Source organism: Canis aureus, chromosome 15, assembly GCF_053574225.1.
Source record: "Canis aureus isolate CA01 chromosome 15, VMU_Caureus_v.1.0, whole genome shotgun sequence".
Taxonomy (NCBI): domain Eukaryota; kingdom Metazoa; phylum Chordata; class Mammalia; order Carnivora; family Canidae; genus Canis; species Canis aureus.
In genome coordinates, this window is record NC_135625.1 from 31,826,156 (window position 1) to 31,847,667 (window position 21,512).

A 21,512-nucleotide genomic window follows, 5' to 3' on the forward strand; every position below is an offset into this window, starting at 1 on the left:
CTATACCACATCCCTATGAGCTCTCTGACATAATTAGTCCATTGTTGAATAACTTAAATAACTTAATAACTTACTTAGAAATATTTCTCCCATTTATTAAGCCAAATGCAGTAACTTCTTTTTTGGAACTACATTATATATGGCTATGCATTTTTCTTTTTAAGAGCTCCTCTGAAACACACTAATAGAAGACACTTCCTATAACTATAACCACCACCTCTATCATCTGAGTTTTTATAATGGAAGCTAAATAGCACATACTCCCTCCCACCTCTTTTATCTGCTGATACAATGTAATTTTTCATTTGCTTTTTTTTTTTATAAATGTCGCATTGATTTATTGAGTTTCCTGTCAAACCAGCTTCAGAGTAGTTTGGTCTTAGTCAATTTTTAAGTATTTCTTGACTTGTATATGTGAACAGTCAACTTTCTTTTTTTTTTTTTTTTTCTTTTGTTTTAATAGCAGGACATTGTATTTATCCTTATTATCTATGTTCTTCAATTGGCTCATCACCAATTGCCATTTTGTAACCTAAGTTCCAAGATCAGATTTTGTTTTTATGTTATCTAGATAGCCTTTTTAAAGTTCATTTTCTTTTACATTTTATGGAGAAATGATGAATTTATTATGTCCTTTGGTCCCTTGCCCAGGACTCGAATGTCACTAGAAATGGTCTATATTTCTTTCAGTGAGATTGTTGATCTCTATAAGATTCAGTAAAAGTGGTTAGTGGTGTGTTGGACCCGTTATCTGAGCATACTCAGTCATTTCTTGGCACATGCATTTGAGTGAGGTAGCCTTGTAGAAAGCTTGTGTTGGCCCTTAGGAGACACCATTAGCCATTACTGGTCTCTTTTTCTACATACTCTAGCATGTGGCAAGGATTCATTAGTCCTTAATACCTGTGAATTCTCTTCACTGTTGCATATATCTGTAAAAGCCCTGTTTACCTACGAAGAAAAGCCTCGTTTCTGCATTATCAGTGCTTTGTATGTTTTACTTCTGAGTTTCTAGCCTTCTCAGAAACTTTATTCTTGGTTTCTTTGCCCTCCCTAACTTTATCCCTCCCTCTACTTTTACTGCTGTCCTTTCTTGTCTCCTACTTCTTCCTTCTTCTACCTCCCCTTCCCTTTCTTCCTCTCCTCCCCATCTTTCCACTCCTGCCAAGTAAATGTCCAGAAGTCATGCTCTGAATCAGAAGTTCCTTACATCAAGAACTATTCTTACCTCAGAATTTGCTCCTACAGTGTTCATTGAGTTTTGTAAATCTTCCAGCTCATCATAGTTTTAGATGTTAACTGTCGAAAACAGTAGCTACTTGCCACAGGTAGCTACTGAACACAGGAAATGGGCCTAGTGCCACATGATGAAATGTTACTCTTTAGGTTGGGTGAAATAAATGTATTATTAAAATTATTGTTTCCTGTTTACTTTTTTTAACATGGCTACTAGAAAATTTTAAATTACATATGTGCCTTTAGTTATATTTGTACTATATAGCATTTTTAGACACTCTAAATTGAGATTAGTTAACATGAAGAAAAAGAGAAAAATAAATTATACATGAAAAATAATAAAATGCATAGCATTCCGGAACCATTTTGATTAGGTACAACTATCCCTGAACCATCTGGTTGAGGTTCATAATAATTGGCCCTGATTTGTCAAGAAAGGTTAAATTATGTTTGGAATAATCCATTTTTGAAAGCATACTAGTGTAGTAATATATTTCATAAAGAAATTCCATCAAGAGAGAGGAATTAAACTGCTAAATTAGCAGTTACGTTGAAAACTTGGCTATCTGGAGTGATTTAGTCTTTGAGTGTTCCAAGAGAGTTAATTTTTGTGGTAGCAGCTTTATAATAAGGCTAAGTGACAATTTTTATATGAGAGTAGTAGACAAATTCATGGGTAGAAAATAAGCCCACCAAAGAATGGGAATACCAAAATACTCAAAAACATTTTGTTTCCTCAAAAATGTTTAATATTTGATGTGAAGTATTTATATTAAAATTATTTCAAAAGAATCTTTCTGAACCAGTAGATTTGATCTCATTATTCAAGTAACTTTTGTATATAGTACCTGCAGTCTTTGTCTTTGGTCATCTGTGTTTAGAAATGGTGATAAACATTTCTTACCAGCAAATTCTACAATAATGTTATGGATAATTCAAAACTAAAACTTAACCTTGGAAAAACAAACTAATGTTACCATCAGTGTCTGAACTGATGGTAAGGTGGTATGCATGAAGTGGTATGTATCACAGGTTAATCAAAGCAGCTTTCTAAAAAATAAGAACAAAGAACCTCTGAATAATTATGTTCTGAAAAGATCTTAAGCACTGAGAATTATATAAATCTAATTTCTACCCTCTAAGAAATAATAACTAGGCAGACAAATTTATATCAGCTCATACAAAAGACAAAAAATGTTGACTCAGATTTCATTATTATTAATAGAAGATATCTTAGACATGTTTCTGACAGAAATTTTGGTGCCCTGTTTTGCTAGATATTTAAAATAAGGAATTAGATGATAAAACTGATACTAAGAGATGGGGCTTAATGTATTTCAGATAAGAACATGAAATGTATAGTTGACATGTGACTGTATGCCAACTCTACATAGGAGAATATATCCCAATAAGATAATTTTAAGATCCTCTGAAATTGAATCCTATTTCTCCTGTTTGCTACTTGAAGTAAAAATGTTTTTCAGACATATGTAGACAGATTTGAAACAATTTCCGAAAGCAAAATACTACAAAATAATTTTTCCCAAAAATGCAGATCTGTCCTCTTCATTTCCTCAACTTAAAAGTCTTTTTTTGTGTGATTTTCTGAAATAATAAACATTCTTCTAAACATTCTCCTTCTCAACTGAACAGAATAAGGAAAGTTGAATCCAAAAGTAATCATAGTAATACAACAGCCCATTGTATTAACTTTATAATAAAATGGTTAAGTAAATTAATTGACTATTCTAATCTGTATTAGTTTTTTTTTGAAGCTAATAATATGCTTATGAATAGGACACACTGATTTTCCAGGCATTATATCTCAAGAGCTGTCTTTATAGTCTTTTAGATACAGTATTTTTCAAAACTACTTCTCTTGGAGAACATTATCTTTAATATGTCTGAAATGCTTCTTAGCTGAACTGTGAACCCACAATGCCTGCCTTGAAATGGGCTGTACAAGAATGAAAGAAAGGCTGTTCAATTTTAACAACTAAATTAATAATTAAATCAACCAGCTACATTGTTTAAATAGGTTATTCTAACTTAATAGGCATTTCTCCATATATAAAGCCTGAATCTATAGTAATATATTCCTTAAATACAGACTGAAGCAACAAAGTGTTTCTTTTGTTATATTCAGCAAGATTGTTGGACACAATATTAATCTAAGATCGAGATATAGGGACACCTGGGTGGCTCAGTGGTTGAGTGTCTGTCTTTGACTCAGGGCGTGATCTCAGGGTCGTGGGATCAAGTACCACATCAGGCTTTCTGCAGGGAGCCTACTTCTCCCTCTGCCTATGTCTCTGTCTCTCTCTTTCTTTGTGTCTCTCATGAATAAATAAAATCTTTTTAAAAATAAGATCAAGTTATAAATATTTTAAATATTACTATTTATAGCTGTGTAACATGATATTCATAGTCCCACAATAAAGCTAACACATCAGATTACAAGTTCTGCCTCACTGTGACCCACTCAATACCTTCTCTCTCCTTGACATTCTTTCCATTCTTACTGCCATCATTTATGTTCTCTTTCCTCTCACCACCCTCCTGTGATAACCCTGTAATTAATCCTCAGTGTCTCTAGGTCTTAATTCATTTAGTTACCAAGGTAAGTTCAGCTTTAATTAGCTTACTCTCGTGCTCAAAAAAGGAAAAGAAGAACTCCATCTTCCTGTGCCTTACAAAATAATATTCTGTTCCACAACCTAACATTCTAGATCTTTTACAAAACAGACCAAATTTATTTTTTTTAATAAATTTTTTTTGTCCTCCATTTTTCTCAACATATTTGACATTGGTTACTTTTCCCCAAATACACCTTGAATTTTTCGAACTTCTTTGCTCATCTAGGTAACTATCCAAACTCCAGTCCATTTCCACATGTTAAAATCCTGCCCAGAAGTGTATGGCCAAGTATGTATGTGACTTGACTTCATGAAATCACTCCATTTCATTTCAATTAAAAATAAGTCAAAGGGCAGAGATTATAGCCCTAGTTTTGTCACTACATTGCATAGGTTTAAAATTTGAGGTCTTTTTTTTTTATTTTTTTATTTTATTTTTATTTTATTTTATTTATTTATGATAGTCACAGAGAGAGAGAGAGAGAGGCAGAGACATAGGCAGAGGGAGAAGCAGGCTCCATGCCCTGGGAGCCTGACATGGGATTCGATCCCAGGTCTCCAGGATCGTGCCCTGGGCCAAAGGCAGGCGCCAAACCGCTGCGCCACCCAGGGATCCCAAAATTTGAGGTCTTAAAGGAATTGTGTAAAATAATGATCTCAAACTCTTTATCTTGCCATGCCTGTTATAAGATTATTATTTAGAATCAGTGAACACAAACCAGGGGTTCTTAATCTGTGGTAACTTTATGAATCCAGGAAGCCTGTAAAAACTCTAAGACAAAGATTTGAGTTTATATTCAAATGTGCAAGTTATTTTCTCCCTAGGAAGGGGGTCTAAAACTGCTTGCTTTAGCTCCTTAAGATGGTCCACAATCCAAAAAATGTTAGGAACTGTCATTTCCCTGATCTGAGTCTTCTATTTACACAGACATATCCAGACATACATAGTATCTCTCTCAGTTACACTGGTAAATATCTAAAAGCTTTAAGAACATAGTGCTTACCTTTGTTATCTCCTAAGAGTGGTCCTCAACCACTTTTCCTCAACACACCCGACAGAGAATGTTCTCATGGGGGATATACTTTTCAAGAACAGTTTTGCTCTGCTGCCTGCTAAATGAATGAGATATTCTGTGGATTTGGTGCCATTCCTGATGTACCCGTTGTGTATTTATCACTTCTCTCCTACTGATTCAAGATTCAGTACACAATACAGTAGTAGTAGCTGTATTATGATTGGCATATTGTAGATACTGAATATGTATTTGTTAAATGAATAAAGAAGGATGTTATTTAAAGAAGAACTAATAAATGAATGGTAGTTTTTGAAAAAGAACAAGAGTTTGAATGAGAAAGATTATGCCTAGGATAATTCCATTAATCAGAATTCACTAAAGTTAACTAACTTTGAATAAGAGATGTAGTGATACTTTTGGTAAGATATAAGAAAAAAATAGTAAGTTAAGCATTCTCAGTTGAAGAAGTAAATCATAATCAGCGCTTCTTGACCCAAAATTGCAAACAAGTTTATTACATCTTTTAGACACTTTGTAAGCCAAGGACAAAATACATATACAAAGAATATAAATATACACAATAATTACAGTGAAGACAAGACAGTTCTTATATTATTCAAAAGGTAGTCACTTGTACTTCTACACTAGCCTTTTTTTTTTTTTTTTTTTTTTAAGTTCCTTATCCTTCTTGTAAGAAGCAGAGGTTCTTTGGGCAATCCCCAAATAGGTGTCTCACAAAACTCCAGGCCCTCAGTAAGCTGATGCATTGAGGGGCCAAGCATTCTGATAAGAGTAAGGGCTGCAGGAAAGTAATTTTCTTTTCACAGATAACATTATGGTTCCTATAAATCAAAATATGCTTTGTTCATATATTCTTATAGCTCTGGGATTGCAGTTACTACATACCAAACACTTTCTTTTTTATTTTATTTTATTTTATTTTGTTTTATTATTTTATTTTATTTTATTTTTTTACCACTTTCTTGAACATAGAGATCAAATTTGCGTATTCTCCCTATTTAAAAAAAAAAAATACAGGGATCCCTGGGTGGCACAGCAGTTTGGTGCCTGCCTTTGGCCCAGGGCGCGATCCTGGAGACCCGGGATCGAATCCCACGTCGGGCTCCCAGAGCATGGAGCCTGCTTCTCCCTCTGCCTGTGTCTCTGCCTCTCTCTCTCTCAATCTGTGTGACTATCATAAATAAAAATTAAAAAAAAAAAATATTTAAAAAAAAATACAAAAGCACAAGTGAGACGTGAAGAACTAAAGGTGTGCAAATTAGTTCAGTTTAGATGAATTGCCCCTACAAGAGGCAGGGTTGGGATTTCTAGCTGTGAGGTTGTGGCAGTACTGTCTTATTTCTCAGTAGTCAACTTCTTCTGTTTTGCTCTTACTCCTTTTGATAGGTGACACATCCATACTCCAGAATTAAGAATTTTCAAGTTTTTAAAAAGTTATGATTGGCAGTTTCTTACAAAGTTTAAACATATAGCTACTATACAACTCAGCACCCCCTCTTGTAGGTATCTTCCCAAAGAATGAAGACGTAATGCCCTTGCAAAATCTGAATTTTTATAGTAACTTTATTTATAATCATCAAAGCTAAAAACAAACTATGTATCTATCACCTAGTGAATGGGTAAGCAAATTCAGGTGTATTCATGTAATGGAATATTACTTAAATATCAAAAGAACAAATATTGGTAAATATTGGTAAACAAATATTGGTATGTACAATGACCTGAATAAGCATTTATACTAAAAATAACCCATATTCAAAAGTTTACATATTCTATGATTCCATTTATATGATTCTTAAAGAAAAGTAAAACTATAAGGACAGAAATCAGATCACTGGTTGCCATGGAACGGGGTTGGATAAGAGATTGATAATAGAGGAGCCTGAAGAAACCTTTGGGTAATGGAAATGTTCTGTATCTTGAGGTAGTGGCCACATAGCTGTATAAGCTTGTCAGAATTCAAAGAATCATATCTAAAAAGGATGAGTTTTACTGTATATAAATTATACATCAGTATACAAATAAAATAAGACCCTGTACATCTACTATATCTTATGAAACATCCCAGTAAAGTCTGGTGCTGCACCTTGTAATCAAATGTTAATATTTTTGCAGTGAAATGTTTGATAGCTGTCTATACTAAGTAGATTAAGTTTTGCGGCCAAATGAGTTTTTGGAGCTTTTTGGATTTAGGATTTGCAAATAAATTGTGGATTGATGACTGTGGACAAAGTACCACTGGTGTCGAAACAAAGAATATAAAACCGTTGGCCTTACTGTTTTGGATCAAAGATGGATTTTACTTTTCTGAAACACTTTTTAAGGAACAGACATTGTGATAGTAAAAAAAATCAATGTACCATGTTTCCCAATCTCACCCAACTCTCCCTTCTTGTCTTCTTTTTGATGTATCAAAAGGTCTTTTCCTCTACAGCATAATCTAAAAGGTCCTTTTCTTTGGAAGTACAGGCACACTTTGCAGAGTATCTCATTGGTTAATAACATCCTATAAGAACACCTTTCTTGGCTTTTAATATCTAAATTTTTAGAGTATATATTTATATCTTGTAACTCTTGTGTGGGGCCAGTTTGTATCCCAAATTTTAATATTTATATTCTTATAACAATGACAACAAAAGTCCAGTGAAAAGTCTTGTTACATGCCAAATAAAATTGACGATGTCAGAAACAGGTTTAAATTATTTGAAACTCTGTAAAGAGTTCATAAATGGGACATGTATCTTAGATGTTGCTGGGGCTAAGCAAGGTCATACTACTGCATACAAAGAAACTAGTTAACAGTTTCATTATTTATTGATTACATTACATGTGTTTTTTGCAGAGCTTTTGTTATGTTTGAGTGTTATATTATGCTTTTGGAATGTTTTAAGACATTGGCCTAGGTTTTTGTGTTGACATGTAATCTGTTATTTTTTAATCATTTGAATATTGTTATATAGGATAACATAGTTATACTTAGAGGTCTTTTTCTCTGAAAATTGATTTTCAGCTTTGCAGGGAGTGGGACACCTCCATTTTCCTGAAGAATTGGAAAATTGTCAAGTAATAATTCTTTGGTTTATATCTAGTTCCATACTTAGGTGGATTTCTCTTCTTTAAAAAAAATCTTATCTACAAAATAGAAATATCTATAATTAAAGATCAGAATTATGCAGATCACCACTTTCTTCTTAAAGGGCTGTTTTCATATAGCTTCTAGTTGGAGTGTTACCAAAAATTTAGAATTAACTGAGTAGGGCAGCCCAGGTGGCTCTGCGGTTTAGCGCTGCCTTCAGCCCAGGGTGTGATCCTGGAGATGTGGGATTGAGTCCCACATCAGGCTCCCTGCGTGGAGCCTGCTTCTCCCTCTGCCTCTCTCTCTTTGTCTCTCATGAATAAATAAATTTAAAAAAAAAAAGAAAAAAAAAAAGAATTAACTGAGTAAAAGGTATAGGTTGAGTAAAATTGCTTTACTGCTTTCTTTATAATTCCCAGGTGTAGTAGTATATGTTTTATAATAGTAGAGATTTTGTACCCCAGATAATTTTATGTTTTTCCTTAAAGTTTGTTTGGAGCAACATTAAAATTGTCTTAGAAAGAGATCTGAGCAAAAGAAAGAAAGAAATCTGAGCAATACTGAGAATCAAATACAGACTGAGAATTTTAGAGCTGAAACCAGAGATAATTTAGCTCCTCACCCTCATTTTCCAGTGACATTGTTCATATGACAATAAATTGGAAGGTCCCTGGAAGATAAAGTGATTTTCCTGAGGTCACACAAGTAAATTGATGGCAGAGCTAGAATTCGTTCCTGATCTTTTATCATACAGTTCAGTGTTTTCCCTTATATTTCATGCTGATGAAGCAGCAGTTGTTTGGTATTTAGTAGAAAATAAAAAGTTTGTGGAGTTTTGATGGTGACAGCTTTAAGAATAACATGGGAAGTAGTTTATTAAAGTAAAAGATGACTTCCTTTTTGCTTTTTAAAGATGACTTCTTATTAAATAGTCAATACGAACGCTAAAATACCATGGTCCCAAAAAAGTTTTAACTATTCTAACGTTCTCCCCGCACCATCTACTATAGTAGATAACAGCCCCATGTGCTTACTGAAAACTTGAAATAAGGCTTGTGCAACTGAGAAACTGGTTTTTTTTTTATAATGTTAATATACATAAAAGCAAACAGCTATGTGAGAGTGCTGGGTAGTGTATTATTGTTCAGCAGAGCTTCAAGGTTATATGGTGTTATATATAGCACAGGCCATGTTTAATGGTAGTTAAATGTTGGCTAATTGAAAAGGTCAGAGCTGTATGAGGCAAAAGAGGAAAAGGATCTTCACTAGGAAAATGCCCTATTCAAGCCTAGAATTTGAAAACTACATATGAATCCGTGTTTAGAATGGATGTGGAGTGTTTAGTTTGACTATGATTCTAGACTTAACTAATGGTATGGATTTTAAATCCAGTATCAGAATGAGTGGGAAGACTGATAAGACTCAGAAGTAGGAGAAAGGCATTGAGAACCCTGATAACTTTGTGATTTTTCCCCAGTTGTCCTGAAAATATTTGTGAAAGATTTCAGAGAAAAAAAATAATTCAAGAATTCCTGGAGTTTATTATAGTAGAATAGCAGTCTGTCTGAAAATTGCTTTTTGTGGAAGACCTATAGCTTTAGTTTCTTGATATTAGATTATTTCCTGGTGTGTTAGTGAAATTCCTTCCACAGCTCCATAGTTGGTTCTAAATTTTCAAATCTGTTGGTGAAAATACAATGGAGTTTGTTACCTAAATTAATATTTTATTCCCCATATAGGTTGTCAGGCTAGCTAGAAGAATCAGTTCATCTCTTGTATTTGCTGATACCTTGCTGAGAAAATATCTCTGTGAGAAGTATCAATTCATGGTTCTGTTTAACACTCAGCAAAGTAAGGGTCCCTAAACCTGGTACCTGAGATGATTGGTTCTAGCCCTTCCCTTGAGATATTTAAAGCAGGAGGAATTTAAAGCATGCTATAGAAAATGCCAAAGGCATTGATCATTTGAATAGACCTGGAATGAATTTTTCTCATTCCTACTCCCTTGTTTCAAAATGTTAAAACAAACTAAAAGGTTAAGCCCAGTATACTTTTTTTTTTTTTTTTTTGGTCCATGTTTACAAGCTCTCATATGAAAGTTCAAATGCTTTAAAAATGGTTTTGATGGAAATATTTAGCTTATGTAATATAAGTAGGCTTAGCCTATTTAAAGCTAGTTGTTTTAAAAATTATTTTCTCACTATTATATTGTTACTCTTTTGTTTACATCTGTCTTTTAGAGTTCAGATTTGGCTAGTTTGTGCTCACATATTTGCCTTTTTCAGGGCTTGACAGATCGTGAATAATAGTAAAACTTTAGACAATTCATTTAACTGCCTCGGTGTCAGTTTCATTAGCTGTAAATGAATATGTGGCAGAGGATCTCTTAGGAGAATGATTCTGAAATTGGAGGTGAGGTAACAGAAGAAAGGTGACTTCAAATCCTCTCCTTGCATCTAAGATGTTAGTTACTATACGCATGTGTCGTGCATAACTTCAAATAGAGAAAAGTCTGGGGCAGCCCGGGTGGCTCAGCGGTTTAGCGCCACCTTCAGCCCAGGGCCTGATCCTGGAGACGAGTCCCACGTCGGGCTCCCTGCGTGGAGACTGCTTCTGACTCTCTCTCTCTCTCTCTCTCTCTCTTCCCGGTCTCTCTCTCTGTCTCTCATGAATAAATAAATAAAATATTTTTTAAAAAGTAGAGAAAAGTCATAGTCCTTTTTTAGTTCCTCATGGCTCTAAGAATTTGTTGCTCTATGTTCATAATCTTTACATGCTGTCTTGCCTCAACAAAACCAGATGACTCAGTTTTACAAAACTTAGTCGACTTTGATCCCATCAGTTGCTGAAGAAAGAGGCAAATGTACTTTAAAATGTTGAAATTACGGGATCCCTGGGTGGCGCAGCGGTTTAGCGCCTGCCTTTGGCCCAGGGCGCGATCCTGGAGACCCGGGATCGAATCCCACGTCGGGCTCCCAGTGCATGGAGCCTGCTTCTCCCTCTGCCTATGTCTCTGCCTCTCTCTCTCTCTCTGTGACTATCATAAATAAATTAAAAAAAAAAAAAAAAAAAAAAAAAAAAAAAAAAAAAAAAAATAAAATGTTGAAATTAAAAAAAGAGAGAAAAGAAAAGAAATAAAATGTTGAAATTGAGATAAGTCAATAATTATGACTCCTGTTTATTGATGTAAGTTTTCTTCATTTTTAACCTTCTTTTAACCATTATTTTTTTAACCTTTTTTTAAACCATCTTTCTGATAGCATACCTCCCCGTGTGTGTGTGCGTGTGTGCATGTATTTATTTTTACATGTATCCTGTCATTAGTTTACTAATCAAAAAGCAATTCAGACTTTGAAAAGTAAACTTTGTGGCTTATTTTTTAAACTCATTTATTTTATTCTAATCAAAGAAAAATATAAGCCATTTATTTTCAATGTTCTTGGTTGCTATTATCTTGACTATAATTGCCTACTTTCCTTTCTGGCTGATCTATTGCTAGCCTTTATCTGGATGTTATTAAAGCATGTAAATGCTCCATAGAGCACTGTAGTCTCAGCCAGAATATTTTCAGGTTCTCAGCTAAAATGAAACAGAATTAGCGCTTTGGTGTTAAGTAAGTACTCAGATTTGTTGTGGAAATGTACAAGGGATTCTAAATTCACTGTTAGTTCCTGAGATGTAGCATTTGAAAAATAGCTTCAGCTGTTTATGGATTATGGTCCTTGGGCACCAGATAGTGGATGCTGGAATGTATTGCAGAAAAGCTGATTAAAGTACTAGAGTCTCTAACAGTAAAAGTAGAAAGTCATTTGTAATACCTGTGCCTGACTCTGTCAGATGCACTTATATATTTCCTTTAGAAAGCTTTGGTTCATTATCATCTTACCTATGCAGGAATAACATTTTTGTAAAAATGTGCCTTTTGGAGAAAACATCAATAAGCTATACTTGATGAGAAGTGTATGTGGGTGGACTGAACTTTGAAGATCCTCAGTATTTTTGCAGTTTTATTTTCTAGCTTATTAGAGTACTGTTTTACCATGACTCAGGTTTCAGTAGTAGGTACTTCAGTTGCCAATTTTCATGTGTTGTGACTGTTAACCAGGGAATTTATACTTATCTCAAAATATAAACTATGTCAGAATTCATTGTCTCTCTCCACCCACTAGCTCTTGGGCCTCTTTTCTCCTCAACAACAGTCCACAGAAATAGAGTATAATTACAAAACTTACAGGTCTTTAAATATACTTTGCAATCCTCTTGTTATCGCAATTATTTCCTCATTGGTTTTGAAATAAAGTTTAAACTTCTTAGAGAGCCATCCGTGAGCTGTTTCTTTTCTGTCTCACACTTGCTTACCTATTCCCCTGCAGTGTAGGTGGTTTCAGGTGTACAGATCTACTGTTTCTCTCCTTGTTTCTTTTACTTTGGTTGCTTGCTTCTCCTTCACCCTTTTTCACCTGAGCATCATCTCTCTTCTTCCTTCAGAATTCTGTGTACGTTTCCCCTCTTCCAGGAAACCTCCACTGAAACACAATTACCCTGTCTCTTACTAATCTCAGTTAGACTAGGCTTTAAGCTCTCTATAGCGTTTCATAAGATTCTTTTCATACTCTACCAGAATCCTGTGTTTGCCTGTCTCACTTAGTAGATGACTATTGCTTGAGTTCAGAGATGATAGTAGTGTCTTTTGTGGCTTTGAATTTGGCATAGAGACCTTTCCAATAAATACTTGTTGATTGACTGAATGACTTCTACAGATAATTTCACTTATTTTCCTCCTGAGTCTCAAGCCACCTGAGAGTATGGGTTATGCCATTTTCCTCACAAGGAACTTTTAAAATTGACTCACTGACTCCCATATTGCCACCTAAAATGTGTAGTAAAGGCAGGTCTTTGGCTCTGGGAAGACAAGAATCTTATTGACTGAGATATATAGTATTATAAATCTTAAAACTCTCAGTCAGTTAAAGAATGTGGAATACAGTGTTTAGGAAATTGGAAAGACCAACTCCATGATCATGAATAATGCATTCTAGCTTATCCATGTATATTGTTGAATCTATGACTTTACTGGCATATAAAATTCCCTTAGGAGAGAATATTTAATAACTTTTTCCTTATTTGAAAAAAAACTGTTTACAGTTTCTAGATTTTAATATAATCTTAATCCAAGAAGCAAAACACAGTTTAAAAGAATATTTGCTAATGATGGGTTATAGAATTTAAATATGTGCTTGGTTGTCCTTAGGTGTCTTTATAGTATTTATTTACATCAATATTCTGCATTCTGTAACAAAATAGAAACAAAATGCAAAGAAGTATATATTTATAAATGATAAGATTTTTAAAATAATTTGAGCTTATTTCTTAATAGAATAATATTTTCAGTTAATCTAACATTTTATTTCTTCTTATGTGTATGCTTAATATTTGGTTTCATGTAATTATTGGCTTAGACATTTTGTACAATTATTTCTTTAATGGTATAGCAAACTGAGTCAGCATATTAGAGCTGAATCATAGTCCTGGCTGTTCTTTTTATTTATTGAATGAACAAACTCTGTATTAAAATTCCTTGTCCTTCAGTTGAGCTTGCAAATGAAGCTTATTTGTTAGATCTTGAATACTCTAAGGAATTTGAATCAAAGGTTTTAAATTATATACCTCATTTCAGTCTGTGATGTTTTAAAAAATAGAAGGGAGAAAAATTATCCACATCTCAATAGTTGGCTATCTCCTATTCTCAGTGACCCCAGCCTCCTTTTTAAAAATAATTTTAAGGTTTCTTGTTTGTTAAAATTTGGTATTGAATTTGTACAAAGTGTGAAGACTGCAGCATGTTAGAATATTATTGTCATTTAAGAACGTATTCACTGTTTTGGTTTTTGGAGCGCTGCCTCCAAGAGGTTCATAGCATTTGGTACGGAGTTCACGTATTTCTAGTCTACAGACCTACCCTATTGAGGCAAAAGCTTCATGATGCTGATATATTTTTTCCTACTGCTATAATGCTCAGCGACGGTAATTAATTTTTTTTTGAAAAAACTTTCCATGTCATTACAGATAAAACTGAGTTTTTTCGAAGACTAGTAATTTGTACCTTTAAAGAGCCACATTATTTTGCTTTTGTCTCAGAATGTATTATGCTTTACAAGTATACTGTGACAGCCTGAATAGGAAAGGGGGGAGGGGACATTGTCTTCAGCTGGCATGCTGTTATCAGAGGGAATGTGTTTCTGGACACGAGATTTAACATTCATTGGTTGTCTGAAGAAAGCTATTTCATCTGAGGATTGGACAAGAAGCTGCGTCAATTTGCTGCCCGTCTCCAAGGCACTGGTGATGCTGCCTTCACAAGCTGGCTAACGTCACGGCTCCATCACCCAGCGGGGTGTGGACTCTCTTTTTCTGTTCTTCTCTATTTAATTCTGTATTTGCTGCCTACTGCATTTCTTAATCTGTCTTCTGCCAAATGCTAACAGCATGATATTTTGCAATCATCTAGGTGAATACAAGAAAGACGAACTCCTAGAAGCTGCTAGGTAAGTGATTCCATTCATTTTAAGTGAGTATAATGCATATAAGGGGAAAAAGGGGGAGGGCAGGTGGAGGACTATAAAAATTATAACATGTTATTGTCTTGCTTGGATTTTACATGTTAATGCGGATAAGACCTTTTACTCCATCTCTGTATACTTTATTTTATATGATGGGTGTGTTAAATGATAGAGTTTTTCAACATGGCAAAGATTTGTAAGGTTAATTTTATTTGAAACATTTCTTAGGGTACCTGCAGACCTTAGTTGCCCAGCGTTTCGGATAATCTTCTTGGAGTATTTAAATACCTATCTCTTCATTTTTCTCTGAAAATTTTTCTAGCAAAGCTTGAATGAGCTTAAGTAAATGTTAAAATTCTCATCCATTTTCTTTTGTTCTTGGTCATTTATAATTAAATTAATTAGCTTTTTTCATCATTTTGTGTTTTTAAGTCCAGTGTTTTAGATCACTTATCAGAATAAAGTTTGTTTGTAATTAAGAAGGTGACTTGATGCAGATAAATAAAACAATAATGTAGAAAGCTATATTACCCAAGATGTACCACTGTATGAAGATTAACAGGAATTAATTAGGAATATATTAATTTAATTTTATATACCAAAAGGGATTCATTGAGAACCGTATATAAGACATCAAAGCAAACCCATATTATTTTCCACTCTTCTGAAAAATAACCATAAATATTCATAAGAAGCTCTATAATTTTATAGGAATTGACTTACTACCTTTTTACAGGAGTGGTAATGAAGAAAAACTAATGGCTTTACTGACTCCTCTAAATGTGAATTGCCATGCAAGTGATGGGCGAAAGGTAAGTTACCTAAAATATTATATCCTCCTTCAACGATTTCTTCTTGCTTTATACTGAAAAATTTTGAAGTTGGCATTATATATATGTATATATACATTCATATATGTCCTATATAACTGTTTATTTTTACTGGTATCTTTTGACCATAAAACGAAATGCTGCTGTATCTGTTATTGGCAGTTGTGACATATTCATAGAACTGGTGAAGCATGGATTTTAAGCATTTTCTCTTAAATGTCAGACACTGAAAGTTGTTTGTTAAATGGAATTGCAGCTCTATCGGTAATTAAAACTATAACAACATATATTATTTTCTATGTATGATTATGGAAATTGGAAATATTTGTTTATGTCCTATTTTTGCCCGTCTTTGTTAGGATATTTGCATTTTTGATTTCCTGTTTGGCAGAGGAAGATTTGTTTGCTAGATACCAACACTTTTTTCCATTTAGAGATCAGAAAATGCTAACAATTTTTTAAACCTGTAACAGTCCTGCTTTTTTATTGTTTTTTTTAATTGGCTAAGTTTTTATCATGGTATGTTGAAAAAAATAGACTAAAGATAGAGGAATAGTGTATTAATTAATAATTATTATAAATTTAAGGTATATATATAAAATGTACAGTGGCGTCTTCACTTTATGCTTTGTATTCTTGGTGATTATAGGCTGAAATGTAACCCTTCATAGCCTCTGTTAATTGACTGCAAAGTTTTGCAGTGATTTACCTAATATATAATGAAAAACAAGGCACTCTGTACTGTAAATTCTTTTTAAAATGACATCATATTTTAATATTTAAGGATAGATTTTGTATTTTAAAAACATAAAATGTTTGTAAAGTTACACTGTAAATATTGAGGAAAATCATTTTGTGCCTAATATTTAAAGAATTAGTTTCTTTGAAATTCCTTATAGTGAAAAATGTGCTATGGAAAATGTCAGGATGGATGGTACACCCCTTAGATACAATGTCTTTATAGTACCGCCAGCTTTTTGTTTTCCATTCCAATGAAATCCATGTAATAGTGGCAAAGAATTGAATCCTCCCCTCAGAATATATGTTATATGTTATTATAGCTGCCTCGTATGTTATTTCACGTGGCCTAGTGAGCATTCAGTTTCTCTGAATAATTTAGGGGCAAGAATTCTACTTTAATGGAAGGTTAAAGTATGTATATTTCAAGCTACAAAGTAGCTTTAGATTTACTCAGTATTAAAGATTTACTCAGTATTATTAATGCCTTTTGGGAGATGTTTTTAAATGATAACTGCTCATTTTTTTCCTTCAAATTTGAAGTGCCTTGAGGATTTTAACGTTCTTGAGTTACTTTGAGCTCCAGATTTTGTTTGGATCTTCTCAGTAGATAGAGTGACTTTTACACAGTGCAGAAAAGGGTCTTCTTAACTATGGTAAGTGTAGCTATGTCTTTATATAGAGCTTGTTTTGAGCACAGCCTACTTCAGGTTTCCTTGTCATTTTAATATTACAGAATTTGTGTGGGATTATGGTAGCAGGAGTCCATTTCCATCCCAGCCTCATTCTCCCATATTCACCCTTATACCTTGCCAACCTCATTTGTAGCTCAGGAAATCATAATAATTAAGGAGTATGAACACTGATAATTAACAAATTACCTCTTCTCCCTGCCTCACCCCCTACATAACTATAGAGAACTCCTTTATTTTTCCTTCTCCCCAGAGGAGGATATACTTCCTTCATTCCTTTAGCTGGAACCAATGTATTCCTTACCCAAATCCCTATGGCTCCCTCTCTCTATTACTCTATGACATTTACCACAGAGATTTTTCCTCTATTCATCCATTAGCTCTTTGTATTTTGTACTGGACCAAGCCCGGCACCTTGCAGGTAGCAGATTCTTAGTATATGAATATGCTCGCTAACAAATATAATTTTATCCTCTGAGTGAAAAATCCTCCATGCTCTTTGCCAGTTAGTAAATTAACTCAGAAGTATGTGAATAGGAGATTTTACATTTTCTGTTATTATATTATTGCTAGTATTATTTTACTAATTTATTTTTGAGTTACTATATAATGAAGGAGAAATACATATTTTCACGTACAGAACATTCTTAAGAACATGTTTCATAAATTAATATTATACTGTAGGATTCATATCATATGAATAATGCAGTAATTCTCCAAAGTGTGCTCCTATACTTTTTTAGATTATTAAATTGCTCAAATTAGGTAGAAAATGAGACTTAGGCAGAAAATGAGACTTAAGCATTTATTAGGTTTTGGTGCGATGCATATAACATAAAAAATCTTTTACAATTGTGCATCAGTATACAAAATGCATATAAAATTTCATAATTAAAATTGAATTGTGTTCATACTTAGATATTACCTTTATGGTACAGAGTAGTTCTTATTAGATGTGCCAGCTACAGTAAAGCCGCAAAGTAGTAAAAATTCTGGGTGCTAATGCAGATTGGGATAAGATCCCTTAGTTATGACGGTATCTTTTGTTTTCTTGCTATTGGTGTCAAGAAAAAGTGTAAGCAAATCTAGCAGTGAAATTACAAGTCTATCTTATGTATTTAGTATTTTTTCAGGCCATTTGCATGTGTTTATCCAGAATTAGGAAGTCAGATTGTATATTAACAAGAGGATAAAGGTACTTTACATATATAGTAAGTCAGGTATATAAAGTTTTATTTCTTAAATTTGTGTTTTAGAACACAGTGCAGAACCAAACTTATTTTTAGAGGGTTTCTAAAATGACTGTATTAATGCTTAAGTGAGTCCTTGCCTGTCTCTCTTTTTACTGTGATTCCGGTTTGTAAATTTCAAAAGCCCATGGAAATGTCAATTTCATAATGTTTTTAGAAAAGAGATGTTCCTTATTCCTTAACTCGTAGGTGCAGAATTTGCCTTTAAATATGTGGGGGTTTTAAATGCAGCAATCTTTTCAATACAATACGTAGGATTATACAATGACAGTGTAACTTTTAAATAGTCTCTTAATTCTATACCATGACTTGGTGATTATCTAATTAGGTAATATATGAGTGGTTAATGCTTTTATTCCCACAGACATTTGTTTTTCTAACCTGTAGAATTCTGAAAATAGTGAAGTACTAATAAGGTTTTAAATCATTTATGTTTTTTTTTGCTTTTTATTTTACATGAAAATCAAAGTGGAGCTTGGCTACTCGAGGAATTTCCAGTTGTTTTTTACCCCCCCCCCCCCCCCCGCCAAAGCAAAGACAAAATTTTGTTAAAACATTTTGTTCTAAAATACCACTTTTGTATACTTATATACACATTAAATGATGGCCACTTAGAAACATAGGACCATAGATATAATTTATTCTTTAGTCTCCTGCCCATTATGATTAGATACAACATTCTGTGATTCCTTCTTTTGAATTGCAGTGAAATGCAACTAGATCTTTCATACAGATTGTTCCCTTTCTAGAATTCTTTTTTTTCCTGTTTTCACACTTAGATTTGTTGTCCTTTATTCTCCCTTTATGGTATTTTCTGTTAAGATCAGATATTTTATTAGCAATCGGCCAAATAATTGTTTGATATGTAACTTTAAGGTGGTAGTGGTCTCTTGTTTTTCAATATTAATTTTAAAGATTCCTTTATACAATGAATAAAAAAATATTTGAATACATCTCAAATTATTCCAATATTCAACCCTCTTCAGAGTTCTTTTTGGTCCCTTATTGTGTCGTTTCCCTTTCTTGGCTGCCTTTATCCCCTTCCAAAATAAATGTCCTACATCTCTCCCCTCCTTATAATTAGGGAATCGGTTCGAGTTGGGCATTACTGTATATATTCCTAAATAGGAATATGTATCTTTGGATGCGTGTACTGTGTCTACTATCATTATGACTGTATGTCACCCCATAATGAAAGTAATGAATATTTGGTTGGTAATTTATTTTTATAAAGTATCCCGTGTAATTTCTGGTATTCTAGTTTTCTTTCTGCTCCTCTCATTTATTCAGCCAGCACTCAGTTACAGTGTGTAGGTCACAGTGCTAAGTGTCATGAGAGATAAATATGTTTAATGGTTCACAAGGAGCTCAACAACTGATAGAACTATTAAAACATCCAGTACTTTGAAATTAATGCTCTAAAAAATGTATGATTCCTGTTGCAGTGATACAGTTATCAAGTGTAGATTTAAAGTGGGATTTTTTTTGGCTTCTTGATTTTAAAGCATTAATATTTAGACATGGATGCTCTTCTCTAAGAAACCACAAATTTAGGTGAATAGGCAGTCAGAGAAGCCTGATTTAACTCAGAAACATTAACTGAAGGATATCTTTAAATGTCAGATTGCTGTGTAAATGTTTGCTTCAATAAAACAGTTAATAATGAGTAAGATTCTGGAAACAGAAGTGTTTGAAAACTATTTTTTAATAGAGATCAATCAGAAATAAGGTAGAATTTAGTGCCATCCCTTGAAGAAACCCATAAAAGAATTATTTAGTTGAAAAAGCATATAGACTCTGAGATTAGACAGATTGGGTTCTTTTCTCCTCTGTTCCACTTTCTAAGTGTGTAACCATGGCTCTACAGTTTTCAATGTATTCATTTGTAAATGGAGACAATCATACTTATTCCACAAGGTATTTGAGAGGATGAAGTGAAATAATGTGATTAACGTATACCATTGTAGCGCATAGTAGAACCTCAAAGTTAGACCCCTACTCCTTTGATAAATTTTTTTTGAAGCTTTTGGACATATTTAGGATGGACACACATATAGTTTTGAGTATTCAAACATTCCCACTTAACCATGGAAATGGTCTTTATTATCCAAGCTCAGTCACAGATGTCATTTGGATAAAATGAATGTTACCAAATAGTCTACAAAGCATATAATTGAATTAATTCTTTTGGAGCATGGTCTTCACACCTCCCAAAACATCACATTTAGTAAATAAATTTGTTTATAGTAACAGTTTATAAATTCAGAAATGTGTTTTTTAGATCTATTTACCATTTTAAGCCTATATTTATTAAAAATTAATATCTAGCTGAAAATAATGCCATAGTATTCATTTGAATTCCATAAACACATCCAATGAAGCACAGAGAACATATAAGATTAGTGAACTTTCTTTTATATTTATATTTGAATATTAGGATTATATACATTTGTTGTATTGTAATATAGAATTTCTCAATATTCTTGGTTAACAGCTCCCTCCCTCAGTGTGAGTCTCCACCAAAAATCACGTTTGACCAGGATTTAGACATCCATTATATGGCAGATTGTTACTTTGAAGACCTCTCAAATGAAACCATGCCTCATTATTTATGCTTTGGTCTAGTTCCTTCTTACACTGACTTTGAGCTAAGCCTGGGACTGCTTTGATAAAGTAAATAAAACACAAGTGGTGCTATGCCAATTCCGAGACTAGCCCCTGAAATGGCCTGGCAGCTGCCAGTCTAATGCTTTCGGAATGCTTTCTTTGAACCCAGCTGCCATGCCATAAGGCAGCACAATCAGCCACGTGGAGGCCTCTAGGCAGAGACCCACCTGAGCTCAATTAAGTCTCTAAATGACTCCTTGTTCAGGCATCCCAGACAGTGAAGCTACAACTGAGTTTCCAGTTTACCCTCAGGGTGACATCAACCACCCCTAGCACCCAAGCCCATACTGTGTAGAGGAGAAGAACCACCCAGGTAAGCCACTAGTTTTGTAGTGTTATGTTATCTAGTAAAGATAATTGAAATACCCCGACTATAAGAAAATAGCTCAATGCTTATTATCTTTTGAGCAGGAAAGATTACTTCTTTTCTCAGGTGGATTACTGAAAATGACTCTTAGAGCTGTGAGGAAGAGTTAAGTGAATATTTGAAGATAAATCTCCAAATATATTTATTTCTTTAGATAAGTTTAATTATTTTAAATTTAGATCTTACATTTTAAGATTCTTTTCCCTCTTGGAATGCAAAAATTAATTTCATATGCATTTTTGAGGGAAGTCATAGTATTATGAGAAAAAGCAGGAGTTTAAAGCTAGAAGACCAAGTTTTGTTTGTTTGGTTTTGTTTTTTGGTTTTTTTAGGAGATCAATTTTTAAGTTAAAATTATTACTAGATAAGTTTTGTCATATCTCTGAGTTCTCCTTTTTAAAAAAGATTATTTTAGAGAAAGAG

At 33.6% G+C, this 21,512-nt stretch overlaps 1 protein-coding gene across 1 annotated transcript in view; it reads left to right on the forward strand.

Moving 5' to 3' along the window:
- Positions 1 to 21,512, forward strand: part of TNKS (tankyrase) — a 204,394-nt gene that overhangs the window by 94,455 nt on the left and 88,427 nt on the right. The window contains exons 4-5 of the mRNA XM_077848997.1: positions 14,494 to 14,530; positions 15,282 to 15,357. Coding sequence (XP_077705123.1) covers positions 14,494 to 14,530; positions 15,282 to 15,357 — 113 coding nt within the window. The remainder of the gene's footprint in view (positions 1 to 14,493; positions 14,531 to 15,281; positions 15,358 to 21,512) is intronic.